Below are 22,666 nucleotides of genomic sequence, written 5' to 3'. Positions count from 1 at the left end.
AGTTCTTTAGCCCAGTTTGGGAGCAAGTGGTTTGTTAGGTGTGAGTTGGTGATCTGGCAAACAGCCTCTACCACCACACTCCTGAGTGTGCTGCTCACATGAGCACAACCTAGCCATTTCGTTTATGGTGGCCATGGCCCAACAATATGAGTGTGCCTGCTTTTGCAGACTGCCACATGCCGAAGGCATGCCCAGATTTCAACAGCCCAGTTTGGAGGAGCTGCTCTCTCAAGATCTTCAAACAGTACATGCAGGGAATTACTGACTCAACACACAATTTCAATACAGAGGTCTTTTGATGAGCATTTCAGTTCTTCGTTGCTGATGTGCTGCCGTTCTTTTGGATGGGGGACTGTTTGTTTATGCCGCTGATGGTTACAGGGGTCTGCAAAGTATTACAGTATTAATTGTTTTGGATACTGCCGCATCCAAATCAAACAGCGGATTGATTTAGCTAAGTATCACTCTTGCAAAAGACCGCAGTATTATTATTATTAAAATTACTGGGGGGAAAAAACAAATTAATGAAAATTGATTCCTGCCCCCCAAAATCCACCCACCCCCCAAAAAGAAAGTACAAACCTCTGTTTCCAGTTGTGAATTAAGATAAATAAAGGCTGGCAACAGCACTTCTGGTGATGTTTTAAAAAATGAATGCACACAAGTACATGCACATATGCTCAGAATGGAACTGTAGTGGGGAAGGGGGGTTTGATGGCAGGGACATAAAAGGCCCAGAACAGATGCATTCTATCAAGCTCTGTGCATGGCTAATAACTGAATGGCAACAGATGTCCATAACCAGGGGGAAACAGAAGCTAATTTGACAATAGTGTGCACATAAAAAAACGAATCTGAGCTACCTTTTAGATTTATAAAGCTCGTATCTGGAAGCACCCATATCTTCCTCCTACAACACTCATGGAAGGCAAGCACAGATCACAAACGGAAAAATGCTTTTCCTACCTTTAAAGCTCCCCAGTGGCCATCCCTTTCCAGCATTTGCTTTATGATTACCCAGTTACTTTTGGAGTTCCTCTTATTGCTCAACAATACATACATGACTATGACTGTGTGAACAGTAAGGTCCCAGCAAATCTGGATGACGGGGTGGATGGCTTGAGTTTTTCCTTGACCTACACGTGGGATATTGGCTGACATTAACGGATGAATTAGGAATACAAAACATACTGTATTTTAAAGAAAACGTATTTTAGAACAGTTAACAATGTGGGGAGGGGGAGGGAGTGCATCTTAAAACATGGAGCCTTGCTTATATGAAACTCGACGTCCTTTTTGGAGTCTCATGAGAACTTTAAGGCAGAGCTTCCAACAGCAGACCACAATGCTGAAGACTTGAACAGCTTTCTCAGTGAGGTATCCAAGCAAAGCCCTATTACTGAGGCATTGTGGGTTCTTGAGGGTCCATTTTTTTATTGGATGTATACAATGGCTGTTATATAAAGGCACTCGAGTGTGTAGCCTCAGGCAGTGTGTTATTGGCAGTAGAATTCTAGAATTCTAGTACATTACAGCAGACCCTATTGTTGGTTCCTAAAATGGAAAACACAGAATTAAAGAAACATTAAATTTGATAATGAAATAATATAAATATACAGAAAAACTTCTAAAAGGCAATTATTAAACTCATGGGATCAGACTATTTACAGGCTCAATGATCCAAAGTCCACAATGACGAAAGGGTTATTCCAAAGATCCCTTGGTCAGTTAGACCTCGCTGTTCTTTCCAAAGCTGAACAAAAACTGTAATTTAGGCTTAACATGTTACTCATTTCTAAAACTCAATTTTGGCTTTGAAGTTTGGAAATTTTAAATTTAGACACTGAGATTTTGAAGTCATTTTATTACCTGGATGATGTATCACAAAAATGACGGCATTAAAAATACACACGTGGTTTTTTTTGAGTCGCAGCATGAAGTTCCTGCTTGATTCAGTACATTTCATTGGCAAACGAATTTTAGAATTCAAAACTTGCGATGAAGTTTGAACGTTTTGGGTTTTCCCCCTCTTAAGATCTAGGTTTTGGGAGAGAAACAGCAAACCCAAGAACCAACGGGATGAGTGAGTTTGGGAGAGGTGGACCTTGGGCTATCTCAGGTCTACACTGGCTCCCCTCAAGCAACTTATGTTGGCATTAACCCCCAAAGGGGTGTTGTGGAGGGTAAGTAGAGTCTTACATCTACCCCAAACCTCGTTTCACTCAGTCACAAGACCTGGCAACCTGGCAGAAGTTATACCGGCCAATGGGGTGGTGTAAGTCAGACTGTATTTTAAAGGCTTGTTTTCCTCCCGCCAAGCTCATTCTGGATCAGCTGGCAATAACCTCACCCCTGAACAGAGTTTGGAACTGGGGTAACTTAAACCAGCATCAACTTGTGCCGGCTTCCTATGCTTCAGGTTGCTCTGTAAGCTTCTGCTGAGTAAATTACCTTCTTATCCTTGGCAGTACTTTTCCTCTCCTTTTTTGTCCTCTGCGTAAGAGATCCTTGGAGTATGAAATTCCTGTTGAATGTTCTAACAGGTGTAACCGGAGATGCGTCCATGTCTTCACCTGAAAAAAGAGTCGTCACCAGCGTTCTGCATAAATTCAAGAGAATGATGGAGGAGGCAACATGCGTGGCTAAGCTCCTACAAAAGGACGGGGACAAGATTCAAATCTGGCAGATGCAGTATGAGCCTTTCTCAACCTGGTGGCCTCCAGATGTTTATATGACTGCAGTGCCTATCAGCTCCACAAAGAGACTTTCAACCAAGTATTTCTTAGGCTGTGTACATCTGAAGCACATTCAAAGCAGGTTCCTTCCCTTGAAGAATTCTGAGCACTGTAGTTTGTTATGGGTTGCTAGGAACTGTTAATCTGCAAGGGGTAATGTGCTGTGCCCATAATTATTAGGGGGGGGCAGATATGCTTAGAATGTGCTATGCAGTTATAGTGCATATGCAAATAATTAATACAAATGACATGCTTGTTATATGACCCTCAAGAAGAAATGGCAAAAGATAGTATCAATTTCGTTCAGCTTTAATGACAAAAAAGCCCAGAAAAATTCCTGTCCCATCTCCACCCAGATATGGGAAAAATGGGAAATGAGAGGGTGGGGAATGTAGCTGGCAACCCACCCTCTCAAAATTGTTTCTAAAATGCTTTTCTACAATAAAATTGTTCCTGCTAACTTCCATTCATTTGCAGTGCAGTATATTCTCAAATGGATGGGCCAGTGAATTCCATGAGACACTCCCAGGTAAGTGTACACAGAAAATATTTTAAGGCAGCAATTTTATTTATGATAAGGTTATGATTGTTTGTTTTTAATCTGGCTTTGAAATATCCAAAATTTTAACATGTATTAAAAATCTAGTAAATAATAAGTCAAGTTATGATATTGCCAGTGTAAGTAATGAATAATTATTTTTTGATCCAGTTACATTAATGGGCATTGTGTCATTCACCATTGGCAGTTCTGAAATGTGAGCTACATAAAACATTTTTATTTATTTTTAGTTTTAAAAATGCTATTCATTTAATTTGATGAACATTTAAACTCGTATGTATCTCAACTATATGTAATAGCCTTTTTCTATTTTGGTGTGACCTTATTCTTTGCAATTCTATACCCTTGGCCACTGTGATTTTTTATTTTTTTTAACAGAAAGCACCTTTAATGCTTTAGATACTTAAAGTACCTAGGCCTATACAATTATGTGTAACAGCATGTGAAGTTGCCTTGATTGAAACAGTTGACGTTTCTGTATTTTTATTTAGTGCCAGTTACTGGTTTTTGCAGTGCCATTTAATGGTACAAGGTGCCATTTACCAGAGATTGACATACGGAAATATATTATCATATAACAACAATATATTTAATCTTAATGGCTTCTTTATTATATGTATGCATATAGCTTTGTTTATCAAGCTGTGTTTTAGTCTCCAAAACAGTTATTAAGTGTTAGAACTATGAGAAACACAAGATAGCCTATTACTGAATTTACTTGTATCACATGCCAATTGTATTTTTTGACTTGTCCTTTACAGTATGTACATGTTCTAATGGAAGAATAAAATATGATTTAACTACTGAGTTTCCTTATACCAAACGTTAACATGACAATTACTGGTGCCATCACCTTAGAATGGTTTGGTGCAAAAAAAAATCAACGAATGTGAATTCATTGCATTGCCCCATTGCATAAAAGTATCTGTAAAGTTTATGGTTGCCATCTGAACAAGTTTACCCATGAATAAACATGTATATTAACTAATTATATCATTTTCAATGCATTAAGATTATATCATTTTCAATGCATTAAAATGAATATTCTCCTATTTCAAATGAAAATTCTCTAATATTCACATTAATTGAGAATATTCTCGAGAATTTAACATCACTTCTCATGGTATAATTTTCCATTGTTCCTAAATTGGTCATAATGGCTGTTGATGTTAGCACCCATCTTTCTTGAGAGACAATGGAGTGTGTCCCTGGGGGTGAAGTCAAACCACTGTGTTAGCAGCACTGAAGTGACCTCCCTGGGGTGCCAGCCTGGACAGAGTGTCTGGAGGTTCTGGACTGCCCAGACAAGACCCCCCTCTTGGCCTCACTGATGTGGTCCAAAGGAAAGCAGATCAATGCGTTTGGCACCAGCTTGGCTGCAGAAGTTGCTGGAAGGAGGCATACAAAGTGCCATCCAACCATCTTAGGGACTCCACTCTGGATTTGTGTAGGGTTTATCCTTTTCTTTTCCCGAGGATACCCCACAAGGCAGCAGAGGTTCAGGATCACAGTTTTCCTTCTCTGGATGGGCTACCTTCCCAGGTTGACAGGCCCCATCTGCCCCTCACTTCCCTCTAACATCATGTGCAGAAACCGCCTTCTTGACCGTTTGGACCCATTCTTGGTCTTATCCACTCATTCTGCCAAATCCTGAGCTCGAGTGCAGGGGAAGTCAATATGTACTACAGAATCAAATTCCACTGTTTTTCAGTACCTGTCACTGGTGGAGCTGGAAGCTTTCGTCTCTGCTGTCTTGATGTGTCTATCGTGTGCATCTATGGGATGAAAAGCGCCCCACAGTTTATTAGTATATAATTAGCACATAACAGGGAACCAATACTGGCTCCAGTCCAACTCTGGCTACATACAGCTGGTCAAATGCAAGGGCGGGTAGTCTGGACCACAGTGGACCAGGGGCATCCATCCCCACCTGCCTTAACAGACACATGGCGAGCTTAATGAGGACGAGGTGGGCATTATGCTGCAGATGTTGACACACATTTCAATGGGCAACTATACCAGCTTTGGCCATACAGATGTGTGCCTGCTTCACTACACAGGTCTGGTTGGATCGGTGGGGTGGCTGCTGATTTAATTTTTCTCACCTGGTTTGTTTGCTGTTGGTCACGTTTCCTTGTCAGATGAACACACGGAGCTACATTCAAGCCTGCCACTGTTAGCGCTGAAATTCTGCTCTCTATATCTGAAATCTTTAAAAGAAACCATACATTTACATTATTTATTTGCATTTCACTGCTTGATTGTAAAAACCCTAAAAGTGGTTTACAAAAAAAGAGTAAAACAATAAAATCACTAAAAACAGTTGAAAGCAGATACTGTATCTGAAACATTCAAACAATAATTAAAATCAGTAATAAGCTGAAAACAGATGAAAACACATATCCGGGTAGACTTGTTCAAACAGAAATGTTTTTGGTAGGTAGGTGCCTTCCTGGTGTCAAAAAGCAGGGAGTCCCATGCTGCCACACTAAAGGATTGATTTCTTACAGATGTGGAATGAGTATTATGCGCCATTTGTAGCAGTGCCAGTTCCACAGATTGAAATGGTCGAACAGAAATGCATGGGGAAAGAAGATCTTGCAGACAAAATGCTTGCAAGTTGTTAAATATACAGTATTATGATGAATGTAGCTGAGTCCATCTCACAGGTTGCTGTTTAACACAATGAAAGAATACTAAATTAACTGGCAGGTACGAACTGGGGAGCTAGCTGTTCATCTCACCTGAAGTTCTGCATGATGAACCTGTGCTGCTGCTGTTGCCACTTGGTCTTCCAGGTCAGCCAACTCTGATTCTGAACTAATGCTGTTAATTCTGCGTGCTGCATCCTCAAGGTCACTGAGCTGACTCTCCAAGCCATACACACTGCCGGCTGTTAGGTAGACCTAAGCAGTACATGTGCCAGAATCCAGTTAGGTCAGTCTACAGCTTTGGAGCTTCTTCAAATACTAGGGCCTGAGGTTCTTACTGCCACCACTCTGACCACTACTGACAAACACTGCTTTAATCATTCATTCATTCATTCCACATTTTAATGTGTTTCCCCATCACATTTGGAAGTGCAAAAGGCAGTTTCTTTTTTTCTTTTTTCTTTGTTTAAAGTGGGTTTGTTGTGCTAGGGCACACTTTAAGCCACTTTAATTAAGCAAACCTAAATCTCCTCCCTTCTGCAAAACACTGACAGTCTGGCAGAGGCGCTTTAGAGACAAATGCATAAGTACAAACATTGCAATTTGGGATGCCAGTGTCTGCAAAACATTGCTTTGGCCAAAGATCAAACTGTATGAACAAGAGGCACTTTTGCTCATGCAGTTGGGGAAAGGGAGAAGTGATTTTCCTCTTCTGCAGCCCCAGGTCCTGCATTCCCAAAAGTGGTTCCAGAGGCAGTATTTCAGGGGAATACAAGAGGACTCTTGTTGGTTGGGGGGGGGGGAGAATTGTGTCCCGCCCCCCCCCCCAAGCAGGTGTGCTCTTCACTCGCACAGTGGGATATTTGGATCCAAGCCAATGCCTCCAAATTTGTTTACACTCATGTAACTACAGTGGTGAGTCTGTGTGTGATCATGAGACTATCTTCAACATGACAAATCTCAGCTCAAAGAATACAGCCCTTTAAAAAATGCCCCCCCCCCTGCAAGTGATTTTAACATTCATTTTGTCCCCAGAGGAGCTGAAGACAGAAATGGATGAATAAAAGATGAACATTCCGATTTAACAAACAATATGCTTGGATTGATTTTGGAATATTAATGAGGACTAGTGAAAATTCACAGGCGTGCTCCGTTTGTAAGTAAGTTAACCTTAGAGAGTGTACGTGTGTGCTTGATTTTCTTTGCTAATCTACTTGTTCCGTCCTTTGGTTTGAGACCTCATTCATCTCTCCCTAGGCCCCAACAGCTCATCCAAACCTGGCTTCAACTTTACTACTACTGCATAAATGTGTTATCCTGAATCAGAAATAAGTAAACCTGAAAGAAGAGATTCACACAGAGGGACAGATATTATTATTATTATTATTATTATTATTATTATTATTATTATTATTATTATTATTCTGCCCTATACCTGCAGCTCTCTGTTGCTCTGTGTCTGTTGCTATCCCATTCTTATGCTGTCAGGTGCATTCTAGAACCCTGAGTCTAAATCTCACAGGGATAGCAATAAGAGCGGGGGCACGGGGGCGGAGTTAGTGTGCTTGTCCCTGCATCCCTCCTCGTATGTCGGCTTTGCTCTGATTCAGAACACCTAAACAGGGCTTTTGTCTTTTAGTTTGCTTGGGTTTTTTGTATACACAATTGCCATTCAAAACCAACGGCTCTCTTTCCCCACAAGAGTAATCTAAGCAGGACTACCCGCAGCACACACAGCTATAACATGAAGTCTTCTGCCACTCTTACATTTTCTTCCAGTGTTGTGAGCTGCTCATCAAGTCTGATAGGGTCTGCACCTAGGGGGAAGTCTCCTTTGCCTTTGTCAGACACATCTGCTGCAAAATCACAAGGACCTGTAGATTCTGCTATGAGCTCCTCTGTTGCATTGATGACTTTTAGGACCTCAGTAGATATGTTGCAGAGAGACACTGCAGAATATTTCTGTTGTAAAACAGGAAAGTTTCTTGTTAGAAGGAAGAGGCATATGTAGTGAAATTGTTTTGCTTCATGAATACACAAAGGCTCCCGCTTCCCTTTTTTTTGATAAGCTCCTGTTTAGCCACATAATCTGCTTACAACATGGAAACCATAACAACAACAACAACAACAACAACAACAACAACAACAATTTCTTGTCCTGCACTTTGCCTAGCTAAACAATTTTGGGTCTCTTGCTCTTTCAAGTCAACCTCTATATAATGAAACTGAATGTTGCAGAGTTTTTTCCATATGGACTTTATTTTTTAAAAAGCAGATTACGACTAAACATAATGGGCTTATGAATCAAACACATGTGAAATTGAATGAAATAGAATGACCCATCTATCCTGAATCATACCCACCATCTCCCTAGTCTTGGAGTTGATTGGGGTTTGAAGAACAGGCCAGGGAGATTGGCAAAGCCATGGTGAACTCTACTCTCACCAGTGATCTGTATCTCCCATCAGTCCAGTTGGTATAAAACACCAAATCAAGGCCATGGTCTGCAATGCCCCTTTGAACATGTTGCTGTTCTCCTATGCATGAGCTTCATAGTTTATACTGGCAATGTTATTCAGCACTCACAAACAAAAATCAGATGTAAATAACAATAAAAACCAATAGTTTCAAGAATGGTTTATTCTTTTACAACAAATCAGATCCCATTGAGCTGCACAGGGAATGAATTGGCTCTCCTGCAAGAGAACTGACATGACAAAATGTTTGCTTATTGTTGAGGACAACAATAAGTAAACATTTTGTCATGTCCCCTGAGACAGTCAGCTTCAAGTTGGGTTATTTGCAGACTATTACAGGGTACAGATAAGAGGTAGCTCTGCTGGTTCTGGCCATGCTGTAATTGCTTTCCTAGCAGGTTATGGTTTCCTATCCACAGAACAAGCAGTGTTGTACTTTAGATATTTGGGAAGTAGACATAATTCCGTGGTACTGCATTTGCTGTGTACACAGAAGGCTTCCGGTTTCATCTCAGAAGATTTGTAGGTAGCAGGTCTAGAAAAGATCTCAGTTCGATACCTTGGACAGCTCCTGCCATTCAGAGTAATTAGCCCTGGCAAGATAGGCCAGTGATCTGACTCAGTGCAAGGCAGATTTGTATGTTCACATTCTTCACATGCCAGTTCATCAGTAAGATGTTTACTGAATAAATGCTCTTTCAATGCCTTCATACATTGATCTTCCAACATATGGTTGAAGCCCCATGATTAAAGAGACACTCAGGCAGCAGGTTAGATAGAATCAGGTCTTTGGCCTGTCTGGCAAGCACAACAGTGATAATTAAAGCAGCCAAATGTTTCCTGTCTTCACAGACTGGGAGATACTTGAATCATGAAGAGCTGCTCAACCTCTCATGTTTCCATGTTTCCCATTTACTCTTGCAGGTACCAATTAGTTTGAAGGAAATCAATAATATTTAGGGAGAAATCAAAGCTGTAGAGGGGATTGGTAGTTGTTTTAGGCCTCTTTTCCATGCCTCTTCTCCATGCCCCATTATTCCATTAATTATATTTTTTATATATAAAAAAGCTGCCAGAGCTATTACATTTTCTTCAAAGTATCTACATATTGACAAATGTTTCAGTCTTCAAAGAAATGTGCCCGGGGTTCTTCCTTTTTCACAAACCAGATAGCACTTGAAAAATATTTATTAAGTCTTAGATCTTTATGTCTTGCTGCAATCCTTTATAAACAGGTCACAAATGATGCGAAACATTCAGAGCTTATGCACACAACCCAAATACCACCAGTTGTTACATGGACTAGCAGTGATGATGGTTTTATTTTATTGACTGTGTAAACACTTTCAAAAATATGTACAGTCATACCTTGGTTTTTGAACAGAATGCGTTCCAGAAGTCTGTTCAACCTTCGAAATGTTTGGAAACTAAAATGCAGCTTCCAATTGGCTGCAGGAGCGTTCTGCAGCCAATTGGAAACCATGGAAGCCGCGCCGGACGTTCAGCTTCTGAGGCAAAGTTCGCAAACCAGAACACCTACTTACAGGTTTGTGATGTTCGAGTTCTGAGTTGTTCGTGAACTAAGCTGTTCGAAAACCAAAGTACAACTGTACCAGTGCCTGACTCAAGCAAAAAGATGACTTATCACAAGCCTCCCACAATGGATCATTGGTCAGTGGCAAAACTTCAATGGCAACTACCAACATGGATGCTCTCATTCCTGAACCAGCAATATTACATTTGCTTTCCCATGAATTACCACTGCTTCCTATCATGAGGACACCAGTTGTGGCAAGTATTAGAATTACTGTAAAAAGAATCCATTGTATTAAAGTAGATTAGAAGAGACTCATTATTGAGGGTTATCCAGAAGAATAGCTCTATCTGATACACCTATTTTGGCAGAAGTGACACAAACTCTCTCTCCCTCCCTCCCTCTCCCTCTCTCTTTCTGCGTGTGTGCAAAAAGCAGGGATAAAGGGCATAAGAGAAATAATTGGGCACGTGGCCATGAGAACCAAGAACCACAATTTCTCCAAGCTGTAGCACTTTTACAAACAGATCTCTGTACTATCATATCGCTGAGTTGCTGTTTTAAATCATGGCCTATATTCATCCCCTAACTTCCCAGTCAATAATTTCAATCACCTGGATGATTTGACTCACCAGGTGAAAGTGGGTTTTTGAAGGTAATGGAAGAACCCTGAATCAAGAGGCTGGCTCTGATTTTCCTACTATAAATAAAGTAGGTCCAGCCATCAGAATAATGTTGAAATGTTTAGGTGGAATATGCGTTCCCTTATATTCATAAGAATCTACAGAGAAAGGTCAAGTAAACAGGTGGACAACTGGTACTGGGGGGAAAGCCCTTTTGACTGGCATTTACTGTATCTGACTCTTCATATTGCTGAAAACTCTTCCTTACCTGCAATAGGCGATTCTCAAAGACAGCTGTTGCATCTACTCTGTTTCTCAGCTAAGCAACTATTAGGGAAGTGACAGACGTTTAGGCAATCTTTAACTGCAACAGCACAGCTAAAGAGAACCGAAATCCAAAATATTAGCTAAAGCTTCTGCATCAACTCTACCAGCATTAACTGTAAGCAAATGGCAATTACTAACATTTAACAACAGTAGCATAGCATAGGTTGCCAGTGTCCAGGGCAAGGCAAGGGTCCTTGGCATCGCCCACTGATAGGCTGGAACAAAGAGCCAATAGCTCGGCGACCTACCCAAGTGGCAGCTGTGGCACCCTGTGACCATCAAGCACAGTGGAAAGCAGGATGGGGGATTGGTTGGCAGCAGGTATCTTTCTAATGCAGAGGGTGTCTAGCAACAGGCTGCCATTGCAGAGATAGGAACATAGGAATGTGTCTTTGCATCATTGGTCTATTTAGCTCAGTATTGTCAACACTGACTGGCAGTGGCTCTCCAGGGTTTCAGGCAGGGGATTTTCCAGCCCCTCCTGGAGATGTTGAGGATTGAACCTGTGACCTTCTCTTTTCCATTGAGCTAGAGCCTCCCCACCCCTCTGGAACTAGCTTTGACTCAGAGACCTTCAGCGACTGACTTCAATATCGTCTCACAATTTACTGTTGATGACCTGCCAGTAGGGATGGAGGAGACATTCTGAAGTGAACTAACCTAATTTGCTGATCACTGACAATTTAAATGATTTTTTTTCATGCTTAAAAGGGACTGGCCCTATGATTGAGAAACTGACCTGGGGAAGGCACAAACTGATTCATCTGTTCATAGCTACTGGTAATTCCACTAATGACAAAGAGGCTGCTCATGAATACAGGAATGTAGCAAATTTCATTAGGCTGAGATCTTTCCCATACATCCTTCCCCTTAGTCTGTTCTAGTAACTTGCCAGCTGAAAGGTTAATGGTGCCAATTTGAACACTGAGATCCCTTAAAATTGGTTCCACTGAAACTACGGGGTGATACATTTGCAAATGGCAACCAGTAAATTCAGGAGATCCAGCAAAGAATGGGACAGTAGTAGAATATGAGAGGTAGTTTAAGGGAAAACCAGCACTTTTGTTTTCTTTACTAATACTTACATTAGTTCTTGTTAACTTCCTTACTTATGTAGTTACCAATATTTTTAAAGGGTTTTTAAAGGGTATTTGAACTCTATGAATATTTCCATGCTCCACTCCAAATATCCTACATTTAAGCAGGTTTTTTGTTTTTAGATGAGGCTCAAAAAGGGAACAAGAGGAAGGGGATCTTTGTTGCCAAAGCAGTTGGGCTGCTGTTCTTGAGCTCCAATTAAGATGGAGTTGTACCAGAATGTGAGTGGGGATGTGCATTTGTATGCGAATCTCATTGAAAAACCAATTCAATGTGAATAAGCAGCATCTGCATTCAGATGTGCACTATTTTGTACTCACATCCAGGATGCTCCCTCTCTAGACACACTGTACTGCTAAGCAACGGTCTCATGGCAATATAGTGGGCACCCCAGTATGGCGGCCTCAACACCCTCCCCTCCCTAAAACCGATGGTCTCTCTCCCCTCCTTAAACCAATTTAAACTGAGGGCAGACTTTTGGTTTCATTTGCACCTGTCAGTGATGCTGTCACTTTTAAGTCTGATTGATTTCAATGGGAGAAATAAACTTGCGCTTAAATTTAACCCATTTAAATAAACTGGACAGAAAAGTGCTTAACTTTGACTGGGCCATTACTTCTAAAGTTTTGGTCATAGCTGAGTGAGATAGTAGGAACCGTGGACTCTGAATTCAACGGTGATTTATGCAGTGACTTACGCTATCTCTGAGGAAACGTCAAATCAACATGAGGCACACAAAATGAGTGCATAAAAATCTTTTCCATCTCTAATGGCTCCTGGCAGTATTGACCACATCCTTAAATCACCATGCACACATTACAAGCTTCATTATTGAGGTGCTTTATCATGCTCACAGCAGTGTGGCTGTTCTTCAGTCAATATCTGTTGTCTTCATCTAAGGGGTGGTAACAGGTTGTACATTGATTCATCATCATTGGAGTTACGCAATTCACTTCAGACTTCACAAAAATATGGGGGGTGGTGGTGGTGGAGAATTGAAATGTAATTCATACCATGCCTTTGACTCTCTTTCATTCCTTCAATTTACATTCCTTTTAAGTCTCACAGTAAAAAATGGCTGTGGCAACTAGTTTCTTAGAACTTATAGCAAACTTTCTGAGTGCCGATCCCAATACTCTGGGGCTTTTTTTTAGCTGGAACTCACTGGAACCCTGTTCTGGCACCTCTCAGGTGGGCACCATTGCCATTCTAAGAGAACAAAGGAGGTGTTTAAGGAGGTATTTTCTAGAAAAATAGCTCTGCTTATACTGCCAAAATTGTACCATCTAAACACAACATGGAGGTATCAACAGGCTTTAGGGAACCCCAAATAGTCTGCCCTTGGATAAAGCAACCTCCTACATCTATATTATTGTGTTTTCTAAGCAGTTTTCTCCAAATTTCTGACTGCAAGGTACACTTTTTCCAAATTAAAATTAGAGTCCTCTTCTCCAGCCAAAAATTTATATGCTATTTTTTACTATGGAGGAGCAAGAATAAGCTGCCCCCAGAAGAGTCCAACACTGTCACTGTCACTGTCTTAGGTCAGAAGTCAGGCTGACCTAAGACATTTAGCTGCAAGCAAAGGACAAGTTGGCATTCCAGTATATTTGGGAAGTGGGAGAATAATAATAATAATAATAATAATAATAATAATAATAATAATAATAATAATAATAATAATTCTATTATTTATACCCCACGCACCTGGCTGGGTTTCCCCAGCCACTCTGGGTGGCTTACAACATATCTAAAAACATAAAACATCAAGTGTTAAAAACCTCCTAATACAGGGCTGCCTTCAGATGTCTTCTAAAAGTTGTGCAATTCTTTATCTCCTTGACATCTAAAGGGAGATCGTTCCACAGGACGGGTGCCACTATCGAGAAGGCCCTCTGCCTGGTTCCCTGTAACTTGGCTTCTTGCAGCGAGGGAACCACCAGAAGGCCCTCGGCGCTGGACCTCAGTGTCCAGGCTGAGTGATGGGGGTGGAGACACTCCTTCAGGTATACTGGGCCGAGGCCACTTAGGGCTTTAAAGGTCAGCACCAACACTTTGAATTGTGCTCAGAAACATACTGGGAGCCAGTGATAATCATTTAGGACTGGTGTTATATGGTCCCAGCAGCCACACCCAGTCACCAGTCTAGCTGCCGCATTCTGGATTAGTTGTAGCTCCAGTAGAGCTCATTGCAGTAGTCCAAGCGTGAGATAACTAGGGCATGCAGCACTCTAGTGAGACAGTCTATGGGCAGGTAGGGTCTCAGCCTGCATACCAGATGGAGCTGGTAGACAGCTGCCCTGGACACAGAATTGACCTGTGCCTCCATGGACAGCTATGAGTCTAAAATGACTCCCAGGTTGCGTACCTGGTTTTTCAGGGGCAAGGTTACCCCATTCAGGACCAGGGAGTCCCACACACCCACATACCCCCTGTCCCTCCCCCCCAAACAACCTCAATCTGTTAGCCACCATCCATCTGCCAACCGCCCCTAGACACTCACACAGCACCTTGACTGCCCTCAAGCCCAGAAGTCTGGCTCATGTTTTATGATTAGGAAAATTGAACAGGTTGACTATCACAGCAAAAGTTTGACTCCTTTGTTTTCTTTTGCTACAGTAGGTTTTATCTGAATGGTGAGCAGAACAGTTAAGAAGCAACTTAGAAATGCATTATTAGAATTGCTTTTTCTCATATCCAAACCCTGCAAACCTCAGAATACGAGTAAATGCACGGAAAAGCGATTATTTCAGATGAAGATCACTAGCACACATAAAATCGTCCAGTCTCACCTGCTGAAGTGCTGAGGTTAAAAACTGGAGTTTAAGATGGAGATCAAAAGCCTTTTGTTTTTCCTAGGTAGTTGGAAAGCAGTTTAGAAAAGAAGAGGAGATAGGAATTAGATAGTGATAGACACAATGCACTGGGCAAGAGCTATGGAGTGAAGGGAAGACAGAATAAAAAGATAATAAAATGTGTACTAGTTTGAACCTACAATTAAAGGTTACTATCCTGCCCTCAGCTGCACAATGGTTTGCACACACACAAGGGAAATAGGAGCTGTTTCACCATGGAGCTATCCCACACAGTTGCAGGAGTGTGTGTATATCGTGCGCAGGAAGTAGCAAAGTTTTGTGGGTCTTTTCCATCTGCTTGTTACCCTCCCCCCTCATGTTGTCACTTCCTGCCCCTATTACAGTAATAAAAAGAATTAAAATGGAAGGTCATTTAAAGGGTTCGCCTGCTGTTGTTTGAAATACTTGTTCGCTCATTAACACAGCAAATCAACTTTTATAGTGGATGAAATGCTCTCAACCAACTGAACAATTTATCATTAGACTATGTTGGATTAAAAAACCAATATCTATGAAGGCACTTTTTTTGAAGTTTCTAAAGAGGACTTTCTCTCTTAAGCGTAAAATGTAACAGGCAAAAGCTCATTCATGGTGAGGATGAAAGACCCATATTGAATACTTTGTAGTTAATCAAATTTTATAAAGTGAAGTACTTTCCATCACAATATCACATCAAAATGGTTTTTCAAATAAACAAGCTCAAGGTTAAGCAGTGTTGCAGCACAACTAGGCCTAAAAGACCATGATTTCAAATAATTTCAAATTATTTTCTCAAGCATTCATTTTTGAGAAATATATATATATCCTTGGTTTTGCTTTTCTGTTTTGGCTCTGTTGATTGCTGGCTTTTTGTTTGTATACACACACACACACACACACACACGACTTTAAATATATATATATAATCTTAAGATATTTAAAGTCACATTGAGTTGGTATTTAGCCTAGCAAGGTGGGTTACACATTTTAATAATAAAAAAATTAAATGATTAGCATTAGTATCTTAAAGCCACAGTCGTTCCAACCTGAAAGGCAAACCATGTGCTAGTTTTGCAAACAAGCCAGGAATAAAAACAGAATTTTCCTGTTTCATAAACTCTGGAGCAGGAAAGAGGAAACAGATCCATCTGTGTGGACTGCACAATGACAAGAACTTTATGAGTCATCCTTTCCAGAGTTGTTACTTGTCATCAGTCTTGGTAACTAATTAGTGACTAAGCTTTAATAGCCAATTGAATGCTGTTTGCTTAATCACACCAAATTATTTATCAAAGCTTGAATTTCTACAGATCATATAGTTTACTCCTGTCATCTAACTGTATGAAGCTGCCACTTCTAAAACTACCACCATTTATCACTTAAAACATCTCTATGTTCTGCAGGAATGGAGATTGGAAGAATATACCAATGGGAGTTCTATGTCTTATTTGATTCTTGTGCTTTTGAATATACCTTTGAAGCACTATACTGCCCAGATCATTGAAATGAACAAGAAATGTATTTGTTTTTATCTATCTATCTATCTATCTATCTATCTTTCTTTCTTTCTTTCTTTCTTTCTTTCTTTCTTAAACAAATATTTGGGAAGGGCTTCTATCAAAAAGAATGAACAAAGAGCACAAATCTGAACACAAATGCACTGGCATAGGAAGGGCGGGGCGTAGGGGGCGGGGCACCCCGGACAGCAGGATCCCGATAGGGTCCCATCTCGGCGCCCCCCACCCCAGAACGCACACCACGCCCCTGCGGGTGGCGTGCCCCACCCCCAGAACGTGCTCCAGCCCCGCCCCCGCCTGCTTCCTGCCCCCGGTGCAGGAGCATGAAGCTCCGCCACTACACAAATGTTCCCAGTTGCCTTCTTGAGTTGAAGAATAATGTTGCCATCAAATGGGGACGTCACCCAAAACACTAGCAGTCACTCACCCAGGCATAACATGCTACTCATAGCAGCTACAAGGAAATGAGGGGGAGACTTAACAATGTAATGCCGCCAGCCACATGGTGACTGCATATACATTGGCTAGGATATGGATGCTGGCAAATCACAACTTGTACTCATGGCAACCGCTGCTTCTAGGCACACACAGTGTGTCTCCTGCCCCAGTAGCATATTTACCCGTGTTTCCTGCTTTGCAAACCGTTCAACCACCAGGCACTACCTACCTTCTTTAGCTCCTCCTGAATGCATTTGCCACTGTCTTCTGAAGATAAGCACGATTTCTGGTTCTCAGATTCTGTTCTTGGCTCTGACACCTGTTCCTCTGAAGAGGTTTCCCTATCGTCACTCATTTTTGCAGCCAGTTCATATAACCTTGACTTCAGCTTTTCTTCCATAGGGTCTGCCTTGGTTTGATGGTCTTCGCTGCTTATGTCAGTTTCTGATAAATCATCAGATGCCTTAAAAGAAAACAATTTTTTTAAGAGGGACAAAGCAAATGCATCTCAAAGAGAGGAAATTCAAAGTTACACACACACACACACACACACACACACACACAAGCTGTTCATACCACAGGAGATCTAAAAGCATATCACTCTGATGACTGCAGTATAAATACCTTGGTTCTCAAACGCCTTGGTTCCCAAATGCCGAAAACCAGGAAGAAAGTGTTTCGAACTTTTTCGGAAGCCGAACGTCTGATGTGGCTGTCGGCTATTGTTTCTGGGGCGCCTGCATCAATCAGAAGTTGCGCCTTGGTTTTCGAACATTTTGGAAGTCAAACGGACTTCCGGAATGGATTAAGTTTGGCCCTTTTGTTTTTGCTATTTATTTTGTGTTTTTGTTTTTGAGGTTTTTTCGGCTCATTTGTTTTTGTGACTGTGTGGGACCCAGTTCAGTTACTGATTGATTGATTGATTGTGTGACTGCGGAAATGGATAAAAGCTGACTATCATCCGTGCAGGTAAGGGAAAAAAATGTAATTTTTATCATCTACAATACTGTCTTATTTATTTTATAGTACAGTACATTGATTATTAAAGGGACGCAGGTGGTGCTGTGGTCTAAACCACAGAGCCTAGGGCTTGCCGATCAGAAGGTTGGCGGTTCGAATCCCTGTGACAGGGTGAGCTCCTGTTGCTCAGTCCCTGCTCCTGCAAACCTAGCAGTTCGAAAGCACGTCAAAGTGCAAGTAGATAAATAGGTATCGCTCCGGCAGGAAGGTGAACAGCGTTTCCGTGCGCTGCTCTGGTTCGCCAGAAGCGACTTAGTCATGCTAGTCACATGACCTGGAAGCTGTCTGAGGACAAACAGCAGCTCTCTCGGCCAGTAAAGGGAGAGGTGTGCCCCAACCCCAGAGTCGTCCGCGACTGGACTTAACAGTCAGGGGTCCCTTTACCTTTACATTGATTATTGCTTTCATTTTATGGAACAATGGTCTTGTTAGATAGTAAAATTCACATAAAATGGCTGTTTTAGGGGTTGTTTTTAAAATCTGGAATGGATCAATCTATTTTGCATTACTTTCTATGGGAAAGCGCGCCTTGGTTTTGGAACAGACTTCCGGAACGGATTAAGTTTGAGAACCAAGGTACCACTTTACGGAGAAATGGGTTTTCATTTCTGAACAGCATGTGCTCAGTACAAATCCATTCTCTAGATGAAAACAAACCTCAGCTTCATGTTTGATCTTGCACCGCAGCTTTTAAGCTCAATGTGATATCTTACATATCAATTTTTTCATGACATAACTGGAACATTATTGTTTTATTTGTCTATTTGTTGTATACTCCTCTGAGATTGTTTTATTTGTCTATTTGTGTAGTTTGTTGGATACATCCAGGGCTTAGGATGGGAAACATTTCCTTATTGTGATGTTATACACACACACACACACACACACACACACACACAATACAATTTAAAGCAGCTTTCAACAAGTTTACTGCGCAGACAGAGGCAAGACATGGTTTGTTCAGACTGCTAGGGAAATCTGTGCTCAAGCACTAAATCAAATTACTCAGAAAAAGGAAAGTATTGTCCTGTGGACTGTAGCTGTGCTAGTGTCAGAAATGCTTTTTATATAATACCTTTTGACATCAGTGCAAGGAATGTCACCTGTCCGTGTCAGTGCTGTTTTGAATGCTCTGTTCTTTCAGAAAACTCTTTCACACACCCACACACCCTGAACAATTTTTGTCTTTGGAAAACTGAACTTCTTTCCTCCAGAGGTAGAATGGTGCATTTCATAGAATCATAGAATTGTAGAGTTTGAAGGGATATGCACAATAAAAACAATCTATTCTCCTTGACTGCCTGAAGGGAATATATCTAATCAATTATTTATTTAAAATTGCATGCTGCTTAATCACAGCCATCTCTAAGCAGTGTATGGGAGACCCAATACAATAAGACTAAAAATGAGTTGAAACTATAAAATCAGAATTAAATTGAAACACCTGTTGGAATAAAAAAATATTCAGCAAATGCTGGAAGGAAGTTCAATAGGGAGAGGGGCTATCTGACCTCAAGTGGAAGGAAATCCCACAAAATTTGGCCCACATGCATGGCTTCAAGTAGAAGAAGAAGAAGAAGAGTTTGGATTTGATATCCCGCTTTATCACTACCCGAAGGAGTCTCAAAGCGGCTAACATTCTCCTTTCCCTTCCTCCCCCACAACAAACACTCTGTGAGGTGAGTGGGGCTGAGAGACTTCAAAGAAGTGTGACTAGCCCATGGTCATTCAGCAGCTGCATGTGGAGGAGCGGAGACACGAACCTGGTTCCCCCAGATTACGAGTCCGCCGCTCTTAACCACTACACCACACTGGCTCACAGTCCTTCTGAGTTGCACTTTCATAGGAAAAATAACAAGTCAGAGAAATAAAAAGTTGTGATCTGAGTAGTGAAGGGCACAAAGGAAAACCCCAAGACAGAATCAAGTCACCTAATAAGGGCATCCGTTCATGGTACCTATGACTATTAATGTGAGGGTTTTTTTTATCTACATATAAAACTTTTCTAAACTACATCATCTAATTTCACCCTTTTTCATTTAAATCTAGTAAGTGAAAAGTTACACCTGTTCCCAGCTGTACCAGCTAAAGTTATCGTCCCATGAAAAGTTTATTTTTTTCTTTAAAAAAACCCAAAAACCCTACCTCTTGAAATGTAATCTGAACTTTGAGAAAATGTACATTTGATTTACTAAATGGCTCTTGCCCATTAGATGCTGAATGAACAACCATGTTGTATGTGATAACAACAGGGCAAGAGATGCTACCAGCTCTCTTAGCCTTGAGCATAACAATATCCTAAGCACAAAGTGAAATAAGCTCTGAACTGGCTTGCAGTTTAAAATTTGATTTCCCCGCAGTATACTAGCTAAAAGCACCATCTAGTGGAAGCCAGGGAATAAAAAAGACTGAGTGTCCTAATTGTAGCAATCTTGCTAATATTCTAATGTGTAAAATAACTGATGAGGCCATTAGCTCAATATTGTTACTTACTAAGGAAAAGCTTTATTAAAATATGTGTGCCCGCTCCCTCCTCTCTCTCTTTTAAACATAACAAGCCTTTTATGAATAATAGTACAATGGACCGAAACTTTGCTTTGTTGTAAAAAACCAAATAAATGCAGAATGGGTGTAATATTGTGAAGTATTAATGACATCCATTTTCCATACTATGTTTGCCTGTGGCTGGGTGGCTCATTGGAATATGTTGGCCCTGCTCCACTGTTAGCAGCAGATTATTTTAAATTAGTATACATTTATATACTTAAAGCAGCCTTGTTCTTACCCCCAGCCGAACACTCAAGAGCAGCGACGGCTCTATGGGTAATGCTCTCCCCTCTGTCTCTTTTAGCCTCAAGGGGCTACAAAGGCCCAAACTAAACGTGCCATTGAATTCAATGGGCAGGTTTTTAAATTCCACATTTCATCAGTGGGAGTGGCTGAAAATTATCAGGATCACTGCAGGTAGGGACGCTAATACCAGATTCAGGGATTTCCCCCAGGACCACAGTGGGGGGCAAAAGGGTTGAATCCCCCTCCTATTAGCTGCTATTCTGGTAAGTGTCACCCACAAACACACACAGTTCGTGCTGTCTGCATTAAACAAAACCTGCGTGCTATGTACAAAGACACATTGGAAATCGCATCAAGACTGGCATATCGGCTTGGCCATTCACCAAACACTAAGGCAGTGCCACCCCAACCCACCCCCCACATTCCCACTCTCCTAGCAATTAAATTTTACGATATGCCACATAGTCAGTTATATATGACATGGGTCACCTTCTTTGTGATCATGGTTATCAAAAGCAGGGGGTGCATCCTGTTCTCAGAGTATGAGTTTCCACAGCCTATGAGTGTCATTTTGGGAATGAGAATGAAAGCCAGAATCACTGTAAATAAGTATGCAAGCCAAAATGGGCATTGTTACGCAGCATGGCTGCAAATACGGTATTCATTGTATGTGGCATGACACAAATACTGTACTCATTACTAGGGAAGCCGTCCTTGAACCATATGTATCATGTGGTTCCAAACCCTCCTATATGGAAAAGTACCACATTAACTTAGTTTATTTACTGCAATTGTCCTTGGCACAATCCTGACCATGACATAAAACATGAACAATGAGGATTAATACCATGTTCTTGTGTCTCTGAACAACAGAGATAGATTTGATACTTGCAGGCAATGCATGGCATTAATTGAAGTCTAATTACCTGACTTGTGCTCAATTTCTTCATGTGCGATTTTGTGCGATTTTTGCCTTTGCATAAATCCTCTGATTGAGCCTTGCCTTTTTTCCACCTCCTGGACCTCTTTTCCAAGTCATGATAGGCTTCTTCGCTTTCACTGCTATCTGAATAGTCTAAACTGGTAGTTTGTGGGTTAAAGTTCACATCTAGTTCCTCCTGGAATTGTGCTTTTTCCTCTCTGGGTTTACTGTTAAAAGTTCTCCTCTGTATCCAAGGAAGACAGCTAGGCTCCCTAGGCTCCCTTGAAGAACTGACTGAGGATGTTTCAGAATCAGAGTACACTGCCTCAGCGTTGGTAAACAGCCCAGCTGATGGGGAGGCCGCAGGCTGGTACAGTTCATTGCCACACTCCCATTCAGCACTGCACTGAGAGCCAGCATAATTTGACAGCTGCTTGGGTCTCTGTCGCAGCTTGTTCAAAGCCACGTTCCAGTCATAGTCGTCTTCGCTATCAGAGCCCATCTCATCATAAGCAGATACAACGCTGGATTCACTTTCCAAGGCTTTGAACACTTGGCTCTTTGGTTTGGCAAGCATTCGCGGGCGAGGCAAATTGACGTTTTGCAGGGCCACCCAGTTTCCATCTGTGCTTTCCAAGACAGGGGGGAAAGCTAAGGAAACACAAGAAGAAGAAGATACAATTCCATCATTATTGTGCTGGACTACCCTAAAACATTCTACCATACCTGGGTCTGGTGTGTCACTACAAGAAAAGATTTGCACAGTATTTCATGTCACAGATCTTGAGTGGGAATAATAGACGCTTGTAAGAGGCTTGCATCCAAGGTCTCATGATAAGGTAATGAGGAGTGGACCAATCAGGGTTTGACCCAATGCATCTGAATTTGTTAGAAACTGTTTAGAGCAGGCACCCCCAAACGTGGCCCTCCAGATGTTTTGGGACTACAACTCCCATCACCCCTAGCTAACAGGACCAGTGGACAGGGATGATGGGAATTGTAGTCCCAAAATATCTGCAGGGCCGAGTTTGGGGGTGCCTGGTTTAGAGGGCAAGGGACATAAGTGTTGTGATATTATTACAAACTGAGCTGCAAGAAGTGAGGTCACTTGACTATGAGTCATGTTTTCATCCTGTGG

At 41.4% G+C, this 22,666-nt stretch overlaps 1 protein-coding gene across 4 annotated transcripts in view; it reads right to left on the bottom strand.

The window, feature by feature from the left end:
- Nucleotides 1-648: 648 nt before the first annotated feature.
- MYRIP (myosin VIIA and Rab interacting protein) overlaps nt 649-22,666 on the bottom strand; it is a 143,508-nt gene continuing 121,490 nt past the window's right edge. For 3 of the 4 annotated variants that reach the window (XM_033165238.1, XM_033165240.1, XM_033165241.1), the window contains 9 exons: nt 21,533-22,179; nt 17,023-17,256; nt 14,797-14,859; nt 7,713-7,907; nt 6,039-6,200; nt 5,400-5,504; nt 5,009-5,069; nt 2,452-2,573; nt 649-1,554 (listed from right to left, as the gene is read on the bottom strand). In XM_033165238.1, coding sequence (XP_033021129.1) covers nt 1,522-1,554; nt 2,452-2,573; nt 5,009-5,069; nt 5,400-5,504; nt 6,039-6,200; nt 7,713-7,907; nt 14,797-14,859; nt 17,023-17,256; nt 21,533-22,179 — 1,622 coding nt within the window. In that variant the 3' untranslated portion in view covers nt 649-1,521. The remainder of the gene's footprint in view (nt 1,555-2,451; nt 2,574-5,008; nt 5,070-5,399; nt 5,505-6,038; nt 6,201-7,712; nt 7,908-14,796; nt 14,860-17,022; nt 17,257-21,532; nt 22,180-22,666) is intronic. The other variant, XM_033165239.1, reaches the window with a different exon arrangement.

This window comes from Lacerta agilis, chromosome 12 (assembly GCF_009819535.1).
Source record: "Lacerta agilis isolate rLacAgi1 chromosome 12, rLacAgi1.pri, whole genome shotgun sequence".
NCBI classification, from domain to species: Eukaryota; Metazoa; Chordata; class Lepidosauria; order Squamata; family Lacertidae; genus Lacerta; species Lacerta agilis.
Note: the sequence above shows the minus strand (reverse complement) of the source record. Positions and strands in the feature narration are given on the sequence as shown.